Source organism: Dipodomys merriami, unplaced genomic scaffold (genome assembly GCF_024711535.1).
Source record: "Dipodomys merriami isolate MVZ:Mamm:240054 unplaced genomic scaffold, mDipMer1.0.p SCAF_30, whole genome shotgun sequence".
Taxonomy (NCBI): domain Eukaryota; kingdom Metazoa; phylum Chordata; class Mammalia; order Rodentia; family Heteromyidae; genus Dipodomys; species Dipodomys merriami.
The window spans coordinates 2,347,787-2,370,257 of record NW_027204493.1 but is presented as its reverse complement, the minus strand read 5'-3'; the positions used below and the strand labels follow the sequence as shown (position 1 = coordinate 2,370,257).

Here is a 22,471-nt window from a genome sequence, read left to right as displayed (position 1 = left end):
ATCTCCATGCTACCAAGAAGAACAGTCACCTACAATGCTTGTTCACCTACATTGCTTCTCACCTACAATGCTTGTTCTGCTGCCTATAGGCTTTGAGATTTAGAACAAATTATCTCTCTGAGGATCTTTTTTTGTAAGTGGCAATCATATTACATCATATCATTATTGTAAGAATAATATAACAATTTATTGACTCCAAAAGAATATTTAGGAATGGGGCGATGCCACTCCTTCTGATGGAAGCATAGAATTCCATTTTGAATATCATGTTTTCTTGATCCATTCATCCACTGAGGGGAGTCTGGGTTGATTCCATATCTTAGCTATGGGAAACAATGCTGCAATGAAATGGTTATGTTTGGCTTTAGTGTGGTATAGTTTATGGTCACTTGCATAAATGTTCCATTCATACAGAAATGGAAAGACATGGAAAAATTATATTAAGTGAAGTAAATCAGACCCAAAGAAACATAGGTTGCATGCTTTCTCTCATTTGTAATAATTAGAATGTGCCTATAAATCTACAAGCAATGTTAATGGATAATAAAAGACAAAAATTTACAATTGGACATGATTAACTAACAGGACTATAAACAGTCACACAGTATGACCAAAGGAAGATATTCTTAGGAGAGGATTACAAGGGCTTAATAGCTATGTGCATATGATTATATAAATGATATTTATAGAAATCAACTTCCAGAAATGGAAACAAGGGTTTTTTAAAAAAAATTGTGCTTTTTGTGGTTCTCTATTTTTCTTCTGTTTTTTTTTTTTTCCTTTTGCTGCTGGGTTTTATTTCTGTACCCTTTGTCTTATATATAAATTTATCTGGTTGGGGAGGGGAAAGGGAAGTGGGACAAAAGGCAAACCAAATTAGTGGTGATATTCACTATACATTATGTTGGAAATGAACTAAACAACCTTTGTGGGGCAAGGAGGTAGAAGAGGAAAAGAAGTGACACTGTTCAAAAAGAAATGTACTCAATACCTGACTTACGTAACTGTAACCCCTCTGTACATTACCTTTACAACAATAAAAATTTTTTTTAAAAAGAATACTTAGTAGTCTGGGCCCTTGATTAGCACTCTATTATAAATGGCTTGGGTTGACATGTGTTGTTGAATGGTTGTTTGGGGCAACTTGTCTGGAAGGTAGTGAAGTCTGGGCTAGGGAACATTGTAATGAGGGAATTATCTTCCGGAAGGGTAACAAAATTTGGGCTTCAAACCATGTAGTCAGTCTAATTAGTGGTTGGTTTTGAATTAATGATCCATCTTGTCAGCTTGGGTAGAAATCTTCCCTCTTTACTGGAAATCTGGTAGGTGGCAGAAAAGAATCCAGATTAAAAAAAGAATAAAGGGATGGGAGCAGAGTGTGCCTCGAGCATTGTTCGGGCTGGGGCATACCTGAATCCTGAAAAGCACACCTGAACATAGGAGGAACTCTCATTTCCAGAATTTTCCACCATGCTCATTTTCCTATGATTCTTGGTCCTATTCCAGCTGCCTCAGTGCACCTTTATCCAGGTGTGATCTCTGCCTGTCTGTGGAGGAAGACAATGGAATCTGAGAAGTCAACTGAGGTGAAGGCTGGGCTACTCAACAGAGTCTTAAACAAGAAAGAAAAGAAAGAAAAAGGGAAAGGAAAAGCATGCGTTCTTTCCCAGGAATCTCTGGGACTGCTTTGTCAGTGTGCTAAACATTGCCTGGGCATCTCAGCTACTGCTGAGCAGCTGTCTGTATTCCCTTAGTTCAGGTACAGGAAAGTCAGTCCTCGGTCAGTATGGGAAATAGTCCTTACTTAAACTCTCCATTTGGCTTGATTTCTCTCCTTGAAACAAACCCTTCACAACCTCAGTGTGGAGAATTCTCTAATTGAAACAGGTCATAACATGGGGAAAAAATAAACAACTTTTGCAGTTCTTCCTTTCTTGTGGTCCACAAGTCAGTTCCAAGTCACTCACCTGCACAGCAGGCATTAATTGGTGCCACTCTTTGCCAAGCAGGTAACAAGAGTACAGGGCATATTCTCATGGCCCATTAGCTGCCTAGAGCTTAATTAGAAGGTTCTGCAGGAAACCACAGCACTGTTTCCAGAAACCATACTGGCTCAGAAAAGGGATCCTTAAACAGCTTGTGTCAGGAGGCAGGAACATCAGGGAAACTTCCCCGATTGATAGCACCCCAGTTGCTCTGAAGAGCTAGAAGTCTTGTTAATCAAGTGTTAGGTTGGCATCTTAGATTTCCCAGAATTGCTTAGCGGACGTATTTTTCTCTCAAATCTGGAATGGTGGCAACAAGACTCAACAAGGTCAGCCCAGTTAAATACATTCTCTCTTCCACAGTCCTGCTGGGACCCAGTTCAAGTCCTTCCATACTGCTAAGCTTCTCAACTATAGATGATAGAACTCATATGTCTTCTCTTGGGAATTATTTGAAGCCAGATAGTTACGTTTTTTTTTTCCATATACTTTTGGATCACTCACAAGTACGTTCTGCATGCCAATTTTTTTTTTGCCCCAATTCATCTGAGAGTAGAATTTATGTGTGTGTAGGGGGAGGGGAGTAGTTACCAATGATCTCTCTTGTGCATGTCCTTGTGGTTGCTGAGTTAGGAAGACTTAGCTAGATCCAGGGTCTGGTATTCACAATATGACTTTATGAAGATTACCTGATCTCCTTGACTGATTTCTTGATCCATATTGTAGTAATAGTAGGCTTTATCTCATGTAATCATTGGCATGATTAAATGAGGCATGAGGTCTGTGTGCTTAGCACAGGACTAAAGCTGCCACATGTCCTTGAGATAAGTTTTATTGAAGGTTTAAAATAGACATGTGCTCGGGCTGGGAAGGTGGCTCAGTGGTAGAGCGCTTGCCTTGCATGCCTGAGGCCCTGGGTTCTATTCCTCAGCACCACATAAGCAAAAAGAAAAAAGCCGGAAGTGGCGCTGTGGCTCAAGTGGTAGAGCGCTAGCCTTGAGCTGAAGAGCTGAGGGACAGTGCCCAGGCCCAGAGTTCAGGCCCCACAACCGGACCCCCCCCAAAAAAAATAGACATGTGCTTTCATCTGATCTCATCCCTCATTTCTACCTTTCTTCCTATTTGACCGAGTAATTTGCCTCCCCCCTTCCTTCTTTTCTCTTTTATTTTATTGCATAGATTTTATTATTAAATACTGAAAAAAACAGAAGAATATCAATTATTCACAAGGGATAAAGACAAATGATATGAACATTTGAGATAAATTTTTAAGAAAGAAACAAAACAGAAATAAATATGTACTATTCTGTCCATAAGGAGAAATCATGGATTAAACCTCTGGCATTGTCGTAGGGAATTCACATTTCTCTAAGCAAAGTAATAAGGGAAGAGAAATAGAAAATTGATTTCTCACAAATGGAATGTTTAACCATCTCCCCCTTTATAAACAGCCACGAGACCTCTCTCCAATGATTACATAACCTGGGTTATTTGTTCAAGTTATCTCAGAGTAAAACTTTTTTTATTTTTAATCAAAACTGGCAATGATAGAATTTGGGATTAGACATAGGATGCTGCTGCATTTCTCTCTCGATATTATTAATGTGTGCTAACTTCATAGGCATTGAAATGTGGGAACCAACTCCATAACAAAATGAGCACTGGAGAAAAGGAAGATGTGGTTTTAGTTGCCCCGATTGAGTGCATGATGTAAGGCCAAGGAGGGTGCCATGTAGATGCTTCAGAAAGCAAGACCACAATGAGCAAGTAGAAGTTACAGAAGCAGGTGTCAGCTCCAGATAGGAGAGAATGTCACAGCAGAACAAGATACCCTGTGGGTTGGTGATCATCACTACCCCACTGGAAGCATTCAAGTTCATAGTGAATGGTCATCACCAATGATTAGTCTGGGAACGTGATGTTTTCTACTTGATTCTTAAGTTCTGTCCATGCCTAGACTAGAGGCTGTAAATTAGGGAGAGGTAGGATGTGGAGGTAGCTGTCTTCAAGACTGGATCACTGTCTGTCCATCAAACCAGGCATCTTTCTGTACTTACTAATCTGGTCAGTTCATTTTTCTCAACTATTTAGATGTTTCTGAACCCACTGAAACTTTTTAAATTTGCCTTCTACTTGGTTAGGCATATCCTTTCCAATGGGTGATGCAATAGCTTATTATATCTGGCTTTTCTATAGACCTTTATCAAATTAGGATGTGATCCTTACAGTATTCTAGGCTTTTTTGTTGCTGTTAGTCATGGGGCTTGAACTCAAGGCCTGGACACTGTTCCTGAGCTTTTTTGGTCGTTTTCCATTTTCTGGTGGTTAATTGGAGATAAGAGTCTCATGCAGAAGCTCTTCAGTTTGATGTGATCCCATTTGTCCAGTCTTTCTTTGGTTTGTTGTGATTCTGGATGTTTTACTTAGAAAATTTCTAACCATGGTTAGAATGTCTAGTGTTTCCCCTACCCATTCCTGTAATATTTTCACAGTATCCAGACTTACATCGAGGTCTTTGATCCATTTAGAATTGGTCTGGTTCAGGATGATATATGAGGATCTAGCTTCAGTTTGCTGCACAAGTGTAGTCAATTTTGCCAGTACCATTTGTTGAAGAGCCTGTCTTGCTTCCAACTTGTGTTTTGGCTCCCTATCAAATATTAGGTATTTACTATATGTTTTGGGGTTATTTCTGGATCAAGAAAATGTGGTAATATGTGTGTGTGCACTTGTGTGTGTGTCTGTGTGTGTAATAGGATTCTACTCATCTCTCAGAAAAAATAGAATTCTACTTGTTTCTCAGAAAGAGTAGAATTCTACTCGTCTCTCAGAAGGAATGACATTGTACCATTCATAAGGAAATGTAAGATTTGGAAAAACATTATACTGAGTAAAGTAAGTCAGATCCAAAGAACCATAGGTTACAATGTGTCTATAAATCTACAAGAAAACACACAAATGATATATATATATATTATATTTATATTTTATTATAAGTTCTTAAAAAACTCCCTGTAAGATTCAAATTTGAATTATTTTGTTAATATTTACTTAATTTGATCTTTTCTATTCCACTCATGTGTCTAAGAACATTTCCCTCATACATGATTAGACATACATTAAACTTATCCCCTTTGCATATTTACAATGTAAGTGGATAATATAGAATATGTGAATATAGAGGTATCCTACTATCATCTATTTAATATTCAGACAGTGGCACCAACCCTAAGAAGCAGGAGCTACAGCGAGAAAAGTGGGAGAGGAGCCATTTGCCAAACAGAAGCCTCTCTCGGCGCTCCATAAGCAAGGAAAGATGGGTGGAGACTCTGGTTGTGGCTGACACGAAGATGGTTGAATATCACGGGGGTGAAAATGTTGAGTCCTACATCCTAACCATCATGAACATGGTATGTGGAGACTATATGGGGGAGGGCAGCTGGTGAAGAAATCTCATGGAGATTCTCTCATATATATATATATATGTATATATATATATATATATATATATATATATATATATATCATATATATATATAGCTGTTGGTGGCTTGTACTTCTATTCCCAGCACTAGGGATCCTGGGAAGATTGTAAATTCAAGGCCAACCTGGGCTTCATAGTAAGGCCCTGGTTCAAAACCAGGAAACAAGTAGGGCAAGAGGAGGAAAGTAAGTGTTTTGTCTTTTTAACATATAGAAACGTAGATGTACATTCACACCTATATGAGTCTGTGAGTCTGTTCCCTGCCTAACAGTGGCAAGACAAATTCGTCTGTCTTTAAAGATGTAAATCCAGGAGAAATTTGGTAATTTATCATTTGCTATTTTTATCAGGTATTTAATAAGTGAGGCATTACCAGTTGATATTAGTATACCAACAAGTACATGGAAACAAAAGAATAGAATATGATTCTAGAATTTCAGTCTCTAATTTCTAGAATTGAAACCTCTAATTTCAAGGTTCTTTTTGGTACTGTTGATATGTTTTACCATCCCAGAAAGGGTGCTTAACTTGTTGTGATGGGAAAAGGTATTTTCCTGAATAACTAATCATGAAAAGGAAAGACCCTAGAGAAAGGGCGAAAGAGAGGCTAGAGAAAGGGTCAAAGAAAAGAAAGGCATCAATGCTCACACTGCCAGTCAATCATCATGAATGAGTCTTTAAATCTTATGTGGCTTGAGATTCGTTCTTCTTTGGCTCACACAGAAGAATTCATGCACTAGAAAACAATGTTTAAGTATATTACAACCCATTATTTTCCTTGGGCATAGATATATGGTGTATTCATGTCAAGCTAATAATTTTCTGTTTTGATTCCAGGTCACTGGATTGTTTCATAACCCAAGCATTGGTAATGCGATTCACATTGTTGTGGTTCGGCTCATTCTCCTTGAAGAAGAGGAGGTAAGGAACAATTTTCCCTTTACTCCAGTCTTTCGGTCAATATTTCACATTTCTTATTTTTTAGGAGAGCTCTTGATAAACATGAAAGAGCTCTCCAAATAGATGTTTAGAATCCCAGTGTGAAAGAAGATACTATTTCTGTGTTATTTTCTTGGGAGTCTATCCATAATGAGTGAGAACTGGAGAATGTTTCCAAAATATACATCCTTGAAACCATCTGATTTTCATTGCATCTGGCATTGTAAAAACAAGGCTTATATAGAGAGGTCACTAAGAATGTCTCCCAGTGGAAATTTTCCCAACTATTTACATATGTGCTGAGATTTCCAATTGATACCTGAAGCCCAGATCTCAGGTCTCTTCCTAGAGCCTCCAGCTCATGTTCATATGCTTACTTGGTAGCCTGAGTTGGATGTATCATAGAATTCACTCAGTCTTGAAACCTTAAATCCAAAGTGGAATTCTTGATTACTTCCTTTTGTATCATCTCAAGTTTTCCTTCCATTCTTATTGTATTCATTTCTGTAAGTACTACTAATCTACTATGAATTTAACCAGTTGTGTCAATATAGGAGTCATTCCTGATTTTTTTCTCATATCTTTCAAATCCAGCATTGGTCCTGGCCCACTGTTTATTGTCCCTTCAGTCATTTCCTTGGTGTAGGTCTTACCATATTGCAGCAACCTTCCCAGTGCTTTTCCTATTTTTCAGCTTTGCCTCCAAAATTCACTCTCTATGAATCATTATTTAAACTACAGACATAGTGGATCACCTTAAATACAAACTAAGTTTCTCAACTATGAAAACAATAATAAAACTTTAAAAGCATTCTGTTTCTTTTATAATAAACTTAAATTTCTCTTGAGTCAGGAGAGGTTTTCATGATGTTACATGAGACATGATGACATTGTTTTCATGATGTTGTTCCCATTAACTTTGGCAGTCTTTCCTTGCTCTCTGGTCTTTTCTATTCAGAATTCATATTTTTTAAATGTCATATACAGAGACCGGCAACAGCAAAACAAAACTGAGTGGCAGTGGCAGCTTTTGATTGGCTACCATTTCTCTTGTCTCCAGTTTAATAATTTCCTTTCTATCACAAGATTACTCTTTCTCCTACTGTGGTCCAAAATCAGCAATGTGTTCATTGACCTTCATATACGAAGTGCCAGAGTTAACACAAAATCAGTGCTCATGTAGGTGTCTCTACTTGGGATGGGATAGCCTTCCTCGCCTACTGACTCTTTTTTCTCCAAAACCTTTCCTATACTGGATATATATATATATATATATATATATATATATATATATATATATATATATATATATATATATATACTTTATACTCATGACAATTTCTTTTTCATTTCTCTGCTTTTGTCAGTAGATGCCAGATTCTTCAGAGAGTAGATCGGGTATTGCATATCAGAAGAACTGATAAGGTTCTTGAGAGATTGTGTGGGCAGGAGAAGCTTTCCTCTGGAAAACTCTGGATGATACGAATGGACAAATGAGACGGAGAGGAAGGCATTAGAGAGGTCCTCTGGGGGCTCTGGAAAGGGATGTGTGGTAGGGAATTCCTAGGCAGATTACTGGGGTAGGTCTCCACCAATGATTTTCTGTAACTCTTGTCTTTTGTTTTCTAATCTCATCTGGCCACCAATACTTCTTTGGACTTTGTTTGCCTGTATAGGCTCAAGAGGCTTTGAGATTAAACTACATACATAAAATGCAGCCTTAGTTACTGCCATGTAAGAACACTATAGATTTTCATTATATCTGAGGATAAATTGGGTAACTAGAGTACTTACAGTCGTTCTGAAAGACAAGGTAACAGACATTCAGAGTGTTGGAAAGTACTATACAAAACCATGACTAGGAAGGATAAACCAAACATACTGAGGCTCCAAGGGCCAGGAAATCAAAGTGGCTTCAGACATAAGTCAGTTTATGCTCTCCTCCTGCCTCTCTCTCACCCTGCCCAAATCCTACCTTTCCAATTTTTCATTCTGCTCAAGGTCTAGGACACTAAGGTTCTTTCACTTCAGTACTATTTATTCAGTGGCCTTTCTTTCGGTCATTGATTGGAATTAGACTCTTCCCTTGAACTTGTGTGTGTGTGTGTGTGTGTGTGTGTGTGTGTGTGTGTGTGAGAGAGAGAGAGAGAGAGAGAGAGAGAGAGAGAGAGAGAGAGAGAGAGAGAGAGAGAGAGAGAGAGAGAGAGAGAGAGAAAGAGAGAGAGAGAGAGATGGTCCTTAGGCTTGAACTCAGGGACTGGGCACTGTCCCTGAGTGTTTTTGCTCAAGTCTAGCACTCTACCACTTGAGCCACACCTCTACTTCCCTCTATTTTAGGTAGTTAACTGAAGATAAGAGTCTCACAAACTTTCCTGCCTGGGCTACCTTGGAACCATGGTCTTCAGCTCTCAGCCTCCTAAGCAACTAGTGCAGTGCCTGGCTTCCCTTCAATTTTCATAAGTCTAATACTGTGGCAAGTCGAGGATTTGTTTGTTCCACTATTTTCTAGCTTTCTGAGCTGGTTATATCTCTGTGCCTCTATTCCACCACTTTGTGAAATGAGAGAAATAATATCTACTCCATAGGGTTGCTGTGAGAACCAAATGTGTTAGTCCACATTGATACAGTTTCTGGTTTCTATAAACCACTCAGTTAATGTTGTTTGTTAGTATTGCTTTTATTGTTGTCATTGCTGTCATCATCATTATTTAGTTTCCACAACAGCCCCACAAACTTGTTACTAGATTACTAATTTTCAAGGACTTTAAAGCCATTGAAAATGATACCAGAGAAGTACAACAACTAGATCAGGTCCTTTGTCTATATGGTCCCTAAGAATGAGTCCACAGACATAGAGGGAGAAGAGAAATGGCAAAGATTTATTGAAGAAAAAGATAAGCAGATCTCTTAGAGGCCTCTTTCAAAAAGAAGCTAGAAAGTCAATGGATATGGCACAATGATTGAGCACTTGTCTAGCATATATAAAGCCCTGGACTGGAGCACTAGAATTGGAATGGGAGGTAGGATAGAGATAAAGATGGGATACAAGTGAGTCAGATGAAATTGAGCCGTTTAAGGATTCAGGTGGACCTGTTGCAACAATGAGAAGTACAAAATGTCATGTCAAAACCAGCTTTACAATTTCGGTGTGGGGGGGGGAGGGGGGTATAATTGGGTGGGGGGAGGGGGGTAAAATTGGGTGGGGGGAGGGGGGAGGCCGGGAAGGGAAGTGAAGGGTAAACAAAGGAGGAGGCTGCAATGCTTGGTAAGAAATGTATGCATTATCCTGCCCATGTAATTGTTGCCCCTCTGTACAGTATGTTCTCAAATAAAATAAAATACAATTAAAAAAAAAAGAAAGAAATTGAGCCTACCCCAGGTAGTTACAGTGTCCAGGACTGGGGCATGGGGGCATCAGTCTGGCTTGAAGGAACAGAAGTATGGATCAGAAGCAAGAGGAAGATGGCTGACCTCATGGAGAATTTCCTCCTGATCTACTAATTGGCTTAGTGTTGGGTTCAGTCTGCAGTTAAAAACCAGTTGATTTTAGAAACTGAGGCTCTTGGTTTCCATTCTCATCCTTCTTGCTGATATGTAGGCCTGCAAGAACCTATCTAATTAATGTTTTTGAAGGATAAATGCAAAAAAGTTTTAGACACATTCTTTCAAAAAAAAAAACTATCAGAGTAAAGCATGCTTGTGCCTTAGGCTCTTGTTTTTGCTTTCTGCTGCTTGCCTGGTAACTTTCTTTCAATAGCCTAAGGCTGGCTGCTACCCAGAATTCCCAGAGAAATCAATACAAGATATTATAAGGAGATTACACAAAGGGAACAATTTATAACAAAATTCATGTTCTTAAAAACCATTTCCTTTCTTGCATTTGTGTCTATTTCCATGAGCTGCAGCTAATTTTTTTTTCCGGTCAGCTTCCTGTCTTATAAAGTCATATACTCAAATGTATAGGAAAGTGAAGTGGGAAATGAATTAGGTTGAGAAGATGGGGTGAGAAAAAATGAATAAGTGCAGTATCTATTTTTGCTTACAAAAGAAACAAGGAAAAACTAGATGAGGAGTTTATTTTGACAAACTGAAATAATGATCAAGCTGTTTTATGGAAATGCTGAGCACAGTCTTTGCATATCTTTTAGGAGACAGCATAACCTCTTTGAAGTCCTTTTGTATCTTGTATGCTTAGGGCCATAGAGTTAATAGTTTTAACCCTTGTCAAGGCTAAGAATACACTTGACCAAGTGCATTTGAGAAGCTAAATGACCAAATATCCTTGGATTTAACATCGTATATGACTTAGAAATCATGTGGTTAAGGGGACAAGGAAAATAATTGTGCTCCTTCCTTCTGAAAGCACTTTCTCCTGGAAGAATGTGACATTTACTACAAAGTGGAAAGGTATCCTGTAGACCTAGTCACTGAACTTGTGTTAAAGGTCACATGGTGAAGATGGCAGTTCTATGTGTGCAAAGTACCCCATTGCTACGATTAGAAACACAGTTCAGGTTGTGCTTGCTTTGTCTGGAAGAGGAGCCTAGAAAAAAGTGGAAAGAAAGCAAAAAAGGTTTTGACAGTAGATTTTAGGCTGCAAATATATGTGCATGTACATGTACATACACTTGTACGTGATCATATACTTATAACACATATGGATACATATACATTTCTCATCAATGACTATCCCTGAAGTTTTTTCAGAATTGTTCTTAGGGATGTTATGGAGAGTTAGGAAGAAAGAATAATTCCTCTGTTCCTTTCTTTCTATCTAGCTAGGTGCTTTATCTATCTATCTATCTATCTATCTATCTATCTATCTATCTATCTATCTATCTATCTATCTATTGTCTGTCTGTCTGTCTGTCTGTCTGTCTGTCTCTTTGTCTGGTAGTAATGGGATTTGAGCTCAGGTCTTCCAAGTTGTTAGGCTGGTGCTCTACCACTTGGGACACATCTTCAGCCCTATTTTTTCTAGTTATTTTGGAGAGGAAATCTAGTAAACATTTTTGTACAGACTTACCTCAAACTGTGATCCTCCAGACCGCAGCTTCCTGAATAGCTAGGATTATAGACATGCGCCACTGGCACACTTTGAGCTTCTTTGCCTTTGAGCTTCTCTCTTTCTCCTTGATCCTTCCTCAATAGTCCTACTGCTAGAAAATCTCCATAGCCATGTAGACCTGGCCCACATAACTAGAGACCCCAGACCTAACTGTATGATCCCCTGTTCTCTATTCTCCTCCTTATTTCTGTTAAGAACTAGATAGGGCCTGTTTGCAGGCTAATATGTGATGATGGATGTTATGCTTGAAGAATAAATGAGACTCTTGAAGAGACAGAGAGCTCACCTCATGTATGAGGTGAGTTTCAGACAGCCCACATGGATGATGTGCAGACAGTGCAAAGAAGCCCTAACATAAGCAAACCTCAGTTTTTTTAAATAAGCAAACTTAACCTGATTTTTGCCCCAGGAGGGAGCAATCACTTCATTTGTTCTGAACTGTAAAGGAATCATCCACCTTCTCTAAGAAGGCAACTGCAAACCAAGACTGTTTGCTGTGTAACATACTTGAGAAAAGCAAGCTGTCAGCAGCCTTGCTCAGGTTATGTACAGAAACACAAGAAACCTGTGGGGAATCTACCACCCACTGTTCCTATTACAGAATGGATTATTATTACAGATTTTTCCACTTGATCCTCAAACTTCTTACCTTGCTGCTAGTCTTTCCTGTATTCTGTAGATGTTGCCTCTTACTCACAAAATCCTACATAAATCCAATCTTCACTTTTTTCCGGGCTCAGTCTGTCTATATATTCTCCAGCTTTTCTTCATTCCTCCATGAGTGGGTGATGTACGGCTTCAGTTTGCACATGTCTATCAGGACATGTGGGATGTCTGAAAAACGAGAGAAATAGAACTCCAGGATTGGTCCTAGGGATGTTGAGAAGAAAAGTAGGCCCCAATTTTGATAGACGAACCTTGTAAAGCACGTGCTATGAACCAAGTGTGTGCAGGATAAATTAACAGCAATTGGAGAGGGGGGCATGGAAGGTGTCCTGAGTTTTACAGGAGTGGAAGCTGAACAGATAACATGGAGGGAGAAGAAAAAAGTGTCTTAGGAAAAGGATTCTTTTAAAGAAAGAAAGGGGGGAAACAGCACAACATAAACTGGGAAGTTGCAAATGATAGAAGAACTGTCTGGATGAGGTTGGAGGTCTGGCTCCGTTGGCAGAGCACTAACCAGTGAGTAAAAGCATTAGGTACCAAGTACCAGGTGTGGACCAAAAAAAAACTGTCTGGAGGCTCAGATTTTGTTTTTCCTAGAAGTTGTATACCTTTCCATTTTGTACTTAAATGTGTGGATCATTTTTAGTTTATAGGTGCATCATATAGAGATTTAGACTGAAGGGCATTTTTCTCCCCTCTTAGTTTTTGGCCTATGACTAGCTAGTTGCTTATCCATTCATTCATTCATTCATTCATTCATTCATTCATTCATTCATTCACTACCTAAATAGGCAAATCAGTACACTCCGTGGTAGTACTGTTTGTATTAAATTGGAGCAATGTCTTCAGACATGAGCCTGCAGAGTATGAATGTTCAGCTGCAAACTAAGATTGAAAATAATGCAAATAATGACTCTCAATATCTTTATTTGAGTCTTTCACTGCAGATTTCTTTTTTAATGTGTTTTTTTGTAAAAATACTGTACAGAGGGGTTACAGTTACATAAGCAAGGTAATGAGTACATTTCCTATCAAGCATTGTTGCCTCCTCCTTTGTTTTTCGGCTACCATCCCTTCCCTCCTACCTCCACAACTACACTCCCTACTCCTCCACCCCTCACCCTTCTACCCCCTCCCTCCGCCCCCGCCTAAATTGTAAAGTTCGTTTTTCAACATAGTGCCTTGTATATCTCATTGTTACAGTGGGCCAACCTGTATTCCTATTTAAGCATTTTGTTTTTCCCTTTCACACCCCAAATTAGAGAAGTATATAAACAAGATGCAGGGCACCAACATCAAATACAATGAAAACAGGGGTTGTACTGTGGGGGAGGAACATACAAAGAAACAAAAAAAATCACATGATACATTATAAATATGTTAAAAACAGTAGCAAGAAAGAAAAAAACCACTTGTGTCCCTATCTTGGGGTTCATTTTACTTAATACCATCTTATCTGGTCATGTGTACATAGCTTTTGACTTTTTCTTCTTGTCCCAGACATATACTCGTTATTGCAAATAAGGGAAACCATGGGACCTATGTTTCTTTGAGCCTGGCTTACTTCACTTAACATAATTTTTTCCAAACCTTTCCATTTCCTAACAAATGGGGCAATATCATTCTTTCTGATGGAGGCATATAGAATTCCATTGTGTATATACCACATTTTCTTGATCCATTCACCTACCGAGGGGCATCTGGGTTGGCTCCATATCTTTGCTAATGCTGCACTAAATATAGTTTTGTTGATAATTTTAGTAGGGTCTTGTTTGTGATCATTTTGCCCAAAAGTGGGATTGCTGGGTCATAGGGGAGCTCAATGTGGAGTCTTTTGAGGAACCTCCATACTAGTGCAGATTTCTTAATGCAAGACTTTTAATTTTCTTTCAGTATTAATGATTACATTTTGACCTTCAGTTTAATTCCAAAAATGTAGAATAAATGTTATATTTGTAGAAGTTAAAGCTCAACTAGCCTATAATTTAAAAAAGCACATACAGAATGCTGCCCAAATGAATGTGTTCTTAAGCCAGGGTATTTGCATTTTAAACACACATAATATAATTGCATATCCAGTATGATGTCCAGGGGTCACATGAGTAATTAGCACATGATTTACCGTAGAAAGTGTCACTAGTTGGGTCTGGTTCAGGTAAGAGCCTGCCATCGCTTGTGATGAGGCCAAGGCCAAGAACTAGGCAATGTAGCTCTTGCAGCATATAAAAGAAAGTACTGTGGTAGAAAACAAAAGAAAAAGTGGAAGAATAAAGATTATTCCTCTTTTTGGAGATCAATTGTAGAAACAACCATAAGAACTGTAAACTGTTTTGATTCTTTGAACACATAGCCATGTCCAATTTCTTTTATTCTAAAGGTTATATCCACTAATATTGACTATAGATTGTCATTTTTCTATTATCCAATGAATGTAAATTCCTGTTCTTGGGCTTGTTTCAAGTCTCTTTCTTAAGACATATATTTCATTATTGTTTTGGTCTGGATACCTTTTATTTTGAACTGTTTTCAGTTTCTGTCTCTAGCTCCTTAATTAAATAAAAGGAGAGATAATATTGCTATTGAATAAAGCTGTTTGTCACTGAACATCTTGGTATAAAGACTGAGAAAGTTACAAGTGCAACCTGACTTAAGGGCAAGGAGGAAGAGCAAACCTGTCATCTATGAAAGGCTAAAAGAATATACCAAGACCTTTTAAAACCATCGCCCACATCTCTCAGAACACAAGCATCATTACCTCTTGGTGCCTGGAGTGAGAATTTATCATGTTGACCTTGCTTCCTAGTATTTTTTTTTAATTTAAATTTTATTTTATTTTATTTGAGAGCATACTGTACAGAGGGGTTACAATTACATTGGCAGGATAATGCATACATTTCTTACCAAGCATTGCAGCCTCCTCCTTTGTTTACCCTTCACCTCCCTTCCCAGCCTCTCCCCTCCCCCCCACCCAATCATACCCCCCTCCCCCCCCCCCACACCGACATTGTAAAGCTTGCTTTGACATGACATTTTGTAATTCTCCTTGTTGCAACAGGTCCACCTGAATCCTTAAACGACTTGTTTGTCCCCATCTCCTCTACATGTTATACTGACATCAAATAAAGTGAAAGCGGGGGTTACACTGTGGGGGAGGGACATACAAAGCAACAAAGAAATAATCTTATAAATGCGTTAGAAACACATGCATGAAAGAAAGCTGGTTCAATATACGCTTCCTAGTATCTTAAACACAGTAAAACAAATGCTGGGGCGATAAGTTATTGAAGACAAGTGCAGTAGACCGTGACATTGAATAGAGAAAAGTCTTTCAAGGAAATCTTAAGGATTTCTGAAGAGTTCCTTTGAGCTTCCTTATCTTGCTTCTAATTGATAGAGTTGTGACCTTTTAGCAGTTGCCAAGTGCCATTCCAGTTCAAATGACAGATTCCTGGAGAATATGGCTGAGAGCTAAAGAACTCTCTTCTTATCTATCTTTAGTAGATGCTCTCTTTGTTTTAATCAGGGCTGTAATTCACAGGCAGGAATAGGTATGTAGAAGCATGCTAGGTATTCTTGCATATCTAAAGAGACTTCATAAGTTTTAGGTTATTTCACCTTAGTCATTAGTAAGGTTGAATATTGACCTATCTACCACCAGAAAAGGTAGTTATGGGAAAAATAGTGCCTTGAGGTGCTTGTATAAGAGTGGATAACCACATCTTGGGATGTGAGAAACCTTAAGCTCTGCGTACTATATGTGACTTTTCACTTGCAAAGAACAAATTCCAATCACTACTTTGAACTTTTTTCTATAGATAACAGTTCATCATGGCTCTCCTAACTACTTCACAAAGCTGTTTACAAAATCAAGGGAGAAGTATGTGGAAGTAACTGATAAACCATAATGTACTCACCACGTGGAATGTGACCCAAGCCTTGACTGACCACAGTGAACTCACCCATGCCAATCTCTTTCTCTTTTTGTTTCCTGCAGCAAGGACTAAAAATAGTCCACCATGCTGAGAAGACACTGTCCAGCTTCTGTAAGTGGCAGAAGAGCATCAATCCCAAGAGTGACCTCAACCCTGCCCACCATGATGTGGCTGTCCTTCTCACTAGGTACCTCAGAGGCCACATGGGAGCCAGGGGCAGGAAGTCCGAAGGGCTGGTGGCTGAACAACTTGCTGAGTGTTCTCACTGGGGCTGCTTGCAACCTTTCTGCTCTTGGGCACCTGTGAAGGCAGCCACTATAGTCTAGTCAGCTCCTAAATATCATACCAGTGATGGGTAGGTTAGCACATCTGCTGATGTGACAAAGCTCTCCTAGCTAATAAACAGTAGCTAATGGCAAAATGCAAGCCTCTTTCCTATTACAGTGAAGATCTTTAAAACTAGCTTCTCTATGCTGCTTTATAACTAACTAAGAAATTTATTAGCATATCCTCACTATAGGCTCCTATAACTATTAACCGATGAGATTTCCAACATTTTATTTTTATTTATTAGTTTGTTCTCCCATTTATAGCATGCAATTAGCTCTATAGAAATTCACCTGTTTTAACTCACCTTTGATTAAAGCTGAAGATATGAAGGACAATCATCCACAAAGTAAGCGGATTCCTTTGGTTATTATACTACATACCCTGTTCCTCTTTTACACCTCCCCCATTCAGATATGATTTTGTTCTGATCACAAATAAACCCTTCGATACTGAGAGAACCCATCAAACTTTCTAGGACCCAGAGCTGTGAAAAGCCAGTGAACTTTTCTGATCAACTTAGGCTCTTGGAAGTCTATGCTCGTTGATCCAGTAAATACTTATTGACCACCTACTATAATAACAAGGGATTGTTGTCATTTAATCAAAAGAAGGGCTTAATTCTCATCAGTTACCCTATTCAGACCCAGAGACATCCAGAGATCTAAGGATGCATGGTAAGGAGGCTTCTTGACCCTGGCCTTCAGCCACAGACATTGCAAGCTCCTGTGCTTACATTCCCACCAAAGACTCCCCTTGGAACGTATTTTCAGTTAACCAAGTAGTAATACTTTACTCCAAAGAATGATTCTGGTGGTTGAAGCTTCTGACCAGGCAAGGCAGCATTTGAACAGAGGCTTGTTAATATCCTTTATAAGCATCCTGTGTACTGGGAGGCTCCTGTCAAGAGGACAGATGATGGGGTCAAGTGTTCAAGGACAGCCTGTCCTTCACAGGGAGAGCAGATGACTATGACCGTTTTACACAGAGGAAAGATTTCACGCCCTAAAGTTCCCAACCTCAGTGCTTTGCTATTGGTGGCTAGAACTATTGTTTGTTATGGGGGCTCTTCTGGGTATTCCAGCATATTTAGCATCTCTACCCCTTACTTATCAGAGATGGGTAGTAACTTCCTCCAAGTTATGACAAATCAACCTGCCTCTAAATATTCCCTTGGGATGTGATAAGGAGCAAAAGTTTGCCCCTCTCATGACTATATCCTAATTCACATTGAAAACCCACCGCTTCAAAACAAACTAAAAGCAGGCAGATCAGAGAGGGAAGACAGTGAGGGAGCTCCCACTGAGGGACTATTCTGACACCTACACTCACAGAGTCCTCGATAAAGCTTCACTCAGTAGAATGCCGATTTAACTTTGAACTCACTCCATGTATGTTCCACATGTGCAGAAACCCAAGACATAATTTTCTCTAATATAATATCTCAATTATATCTTGGAGGTAGAGTATTTCCTATTAGAAGCTGGAGCTTTTTATTTGCAAAGCATATTCCTAAAAATTCTTTCATCACCTCCCTTTTCCCTCTTTAATACTACACACTTTGTAGGTATTCCATAAATTATTTAGTTTAAAAAAAATTTACTGGACATAAATACCGTTTTTCCTTTTATAAAGCAAGTTTTAGTTTCAAAGGAGCTGAGCTATTAGGACTGTCAATTGCCATGAAATGAAGAATGGTTTGACAATGTCAAATTGAAATTGAAAAATATCATGCAACATATAAATCATTAGCAAACCTCTAGTGCAGCCAGCAAATTTACTATGTTTATTAAAGTCAGGTAAAAAGTTGGACAAAGTACACAACTAGAAGGTTCCTTGATGGGGAGAGTCACAGGACAGGATGATTATAAAGGATAGGATCTTTCCAACAGGCTAGGCCAGTCAGACTTTACTGCCCAACAATGAGTCTCTGAAAAGACTGCTCAAGAAGGCTGAGCCTTTTACTGATGTACCTTCTCTGACAATTACTAAGCAACAAAAAAGTGCCAAATTTTAAAACATCTAATTTTAAGAAGTAGATACAAAACCTGTTTGCTCCACCACTTGGAAAGCCTGCATCTTCACCCCTGTACTGTTCTCATTGGGCCATCGTTCATCACATGACTCACCTCTGAATGAAGTAGCAATATTCCTCCCTCCACAAACATCAAGATACACTCTCAGTACTATCAAGTTGCTGTCCCTCCATACACACTAACACACAAAAGTATACACTACATATCTACAAGTAGAGATCACACTTATTATATCATTATTACTGGTATAGTGTTTCATAAAGAATTTCTTAATGGGACCCAACTTCCATACCAAACTGAGAAAGTCAGTGGATTTGATGAATACCCATTCACTTTCCTCCAGCAGCAGCTCCTTGAACACGTAGGCCTTCTTTATGAAATAATAAGGGTCAACTCTTATACCAGAAGTGGGAATGAATTTGATTTCTCCTCCTGCAGAAATCATGTAAATGACTGGGTTGTATAATTGAATCATCCAACACTAATCTCTGTAGCAGTTACCACCAGTGAGAACAAGACCCATTCCTACAGTACATGTACTGAGACTGGGGCTCTGTCTCCTGCCCTTTATTCCCATCCATTGCCACCTGAAGAACTGAAACTCATACACATTATCAAAATGGGGTCTTTCTTCTCCATGGCCCAAAGGACATGAAAGTCAGGAGACTATTTGTTGCTAGAAATGATACTCCCAAAACCCTACAAGGTAAGGTTTGCAGATAACTAAAAGCTTAGACTATTTATTGGCATTTGTGCTAGTCAAGAGCTTTTGGCCAGGAGGTCTTCTTGTACTAAAAATAATCAAATGACTAATTAATGATTCTCTTGCCACTTGTGCCTGTGGCTGAAATTCTCCCTACCAGGGTATGTGTTGTGTTTCAAAGCTTACTAGTGCATTTTGAGATTCTAAGGGTCTTCCTTTACTTGCCCCCCAGGGCCAGGCATTTCTTTGTTATAAAACAAAATGGAGGCTACATGACATGTTTGTGTGTGTGTGTGTGTGTGTGTGTGTGTGTATGAGTGTGTGTGTGTGTACATGAGTGTGTCAGTACACAGAAGTACCCCCTCCCATGTGCAGGATTGTTGTACAGTAGGGCAGGATAGAAATTAATTTAAACTTTTGTAGGTTAATATGGCTAATTGCATCTTTCATGACTGAGTAAAACATTTCAGATGAGTTTTGAATTCAGATCTTAGAAAAAAGAAATGGTTTCCTCTTTGAAAGCCCCTTTGCCATTTAAAAACTCAAATTAACTTCAATTTTCAAACTCAAATCTTCTTTTGTGAGCTGAATTATGTAATTCAGCCTCCTGAGATTAACAGCAAAAGCAACTCAAAGAGAACTTTTGCATTTTCTCCATGAGTGAAATTTATTAATTAAGAGATAAAATCAAGATAAGCTTAGTGAATTCAAAGTTGCTCCCTGTATTCATGTGGAGGTTTTTTTAAAAATTAGTTATAATTTACAGATGTATACCTAGATATTTTTCTAGTAGTTTTGTATGTATTTCTTCGGGTGCCTGAGCATCTCTGTCCTCTGCTTTCAGAAAAGACATCTGTGCGGGCGTCAACCGGCCCTGTGAGACCCTGGGCCTGTCTCATCTGTCAGGAATGTGCCAACCTCACCGGAGCTGTAACATCAATGAAGACTCCGGCCTTCCTCTGGCTTTCACCATTGCCCATGAGCTTGGACACAGGTAAAGGGCCAAGGAGGCTGAGGCCCACTTTTCATGTTCGGCATCATTATCAGTAGATAGGACACAAAGCTCCTTAAACTTAGAATCAGGAGATTCAGACTGAATGCAGTTGGAGGCTTACCCTCTAGAACTCACTGAATAGTTCTTCATATACTCATATGAACAATATTAAAAAGATGCAAACCTAACGTTTTAGAGTCCTACTGTGCTTTTTCAAAAGTCCTCTTAGTCTTGTCTTAAGAAATAGCTATTCTAACTGGGAACTGTATGTAGCTCATGCCTGGAATCCTTGCTATTTAGGAGGCTGAGATCTGAGGACTGCAGTTTAAAGGTAGGCTGGGGAGGAAATGTCATGACTCTCATCTCCAATTAACTACCAAAGAAACCCAGAAGTAAAGCTGTGGCTCAAGTGGTAGAATGCTAGCCTTGAGATACAAAAGCTCAAGGACAGTGCCCAGGCCTTGAGTTCAAGCTCAAGGAAGGAAGGGGAAGGGAAGGGAAGGGAAGGGTAGGGAAGGGAAAAGAAAGGAACAAAAGAGAAGAGAAGAAAGGAAGGAACAAAGAAGGGATGGAAGGAAGGTGAGAGGGAGGGACAGAGGGAAGGAAAGGGAGGGAAGGATAAAAGGAAGGGAGGGGGGCTACTATTGTTAGCCCCATTTGACCTGTATGTATTATAGGAGAATGTTGAATAAATGAGAATTTGAAACTTGTTATAAACATGGAAAGACTATTAAACAAACACTACTTATTAGAATATTCAAGTTGTCACAAACATGTGTGAATTTGATTAGCTGAGTCACTTGAAGGCAGGTTTCAGAATGATGGAGAGAGATATAATGAGGCATTAGAGGTTACCATGGAGAGAAGAACTTAGATTATTTGTTAAGTTCCTGTGTCGCTGCATTTGCTAATAACAAACAAGAGCATCTTACTAATTGTAAAGTCAGAGTCAGGAGCCCCATAAACAACGAAACAATATCCCTTACTCATGAGGCTCCCCTCAGAATCCCTGAAGTGGTTTTCTCCCTATAAAGAAGAAACAATGACATGGATGGGGGCATCCTCTAATTGTTCAGCTAGAGTACAGCCAGGACGGGGAAGAACTATGGAGATGGGATTGGACCCGGCATGGCCTCTTCAGCCTGAGCTCACTTGCCAATTTTTCCATAGAACATGAACTTTTCCAAACAATTTTCCCTGCAGACAACGTCAGAGTTTTGCCTTTGGAATTGGAGAAAGTGAATTCTTCCTCTGGCTTTTCCATTTATAGATGTTGTGACCCTACATGATTTTCTTTATTTTGCCAAAACAGTTTAACCATCTGTGAAAGGAATATCTTGAAGGAGATAATTTCTTAAACATGGTGATACATTAGATTCCCCCCCAAAGTAGCCATAGAGATAAATGTGATATATTTTAATACTCTTAGTTGTCAAAAATTTGGAGCTAAGTAAAGGATACTTTCCCTTCTTTTCCTTCTTGTTTCTCACTCTTTCTTTCTCTCTCTCTCTTCTCTCTGTCTCTGTCTATCTGTCTTTCTCTATCTCTTTCTCTAATGGTACCATGGTTAGAACCCAGGAGCTCATGCTTGATAGGGCAGCCATCTACCATTTGAGCCACACCTCCAGCCTGGCTTTTAGCTGGCAATTTGGAGATGTAGTCACAAAGACTTTTCTGCACAAGCTGGCTGGAGGCTTGATCTTTCTGATTTCAGCCTCCTGAGTAGCTAGGATTACAGGCATGAGAGGTTGGTATCTGGCTAGCTTTTTGTTTTATTTTGTTTGCAGTACTACAGATTGACCCCAAGCACTCACTCTTATCACTGAATGCTATATTCCAAGCCTTTCCTCCTGTTCAATATGATACATAAAGAGGAATATGCCAGGCAGGTCCTCTAAAATCAACATTGTATCCATTTTAAGACATTCATGTGACCATCTGGGCATGGATACAATACCTTTAGGAGAAATTCCACCTAAGTTTAAAAGCCAAGGGGCAAGCATGAGCTTCTTTTCTAATTCATAAATTCATTCAATAAAGTTGAGAACCTTGTAGCAACATTATTTCAACACAAAGAATTAGACATGCAAAAAGCAAGTTTTATGTACGTTTAATATATATTTATCACACATGGTAGATTGTTCAACAGACCAGAGCTGACACAGTCTGATTCCGTTTGATATTTCTAATTGAGAACATTAAACCAAACACTAGTTCAGAGCTAGCTGATGCATCTTGACGAGGAAAGTACAATAAGGATCCCCTGTCCTGTGTTTTGGTATTGTGGGTGCTGTTCAGTTTAGTATTATACAGGGAGAGAAAAGTGAGGCTCTAAGC

The 22,471-nt window shown here is 39.0% G+C and overlaps 1 protein-coding gene across 1 annotated transcript in view; it reads left to right on the top strand.

Moving 5' to 3' along the window:
• Adamts12 (ADAM metallopeptidase with thrombospondin type 1 motif 12) overlaps positions 1 to 22,471 on the top strand; it is a 236,445-nt gene that overhangs the window by 110,889 nt on the left and 103,085 nt on the right. Inside the window, exons 4-7 of the mRNA XM_070040991.1 lie at positions 5,199 to 5,395; positions 6,307 to 6,390; positions 16,137 to 16,261; positions 19,985 to 20,134. Coding sequence (XP_069897092.1) covers positions 5,199 to 5,395; positions 6,307 to 6,390; positions 16,137 to 16,261; positions 19,985 to 20,134 — 556 coding nt within the window. The remainder of the gene's footprint in view (positions 1 to 5,198; positions 5,396 to 6,306; positions 6,391 to 16,136; positions 16,262 to 19,984; positions 20,135 to 22,471) is intronic.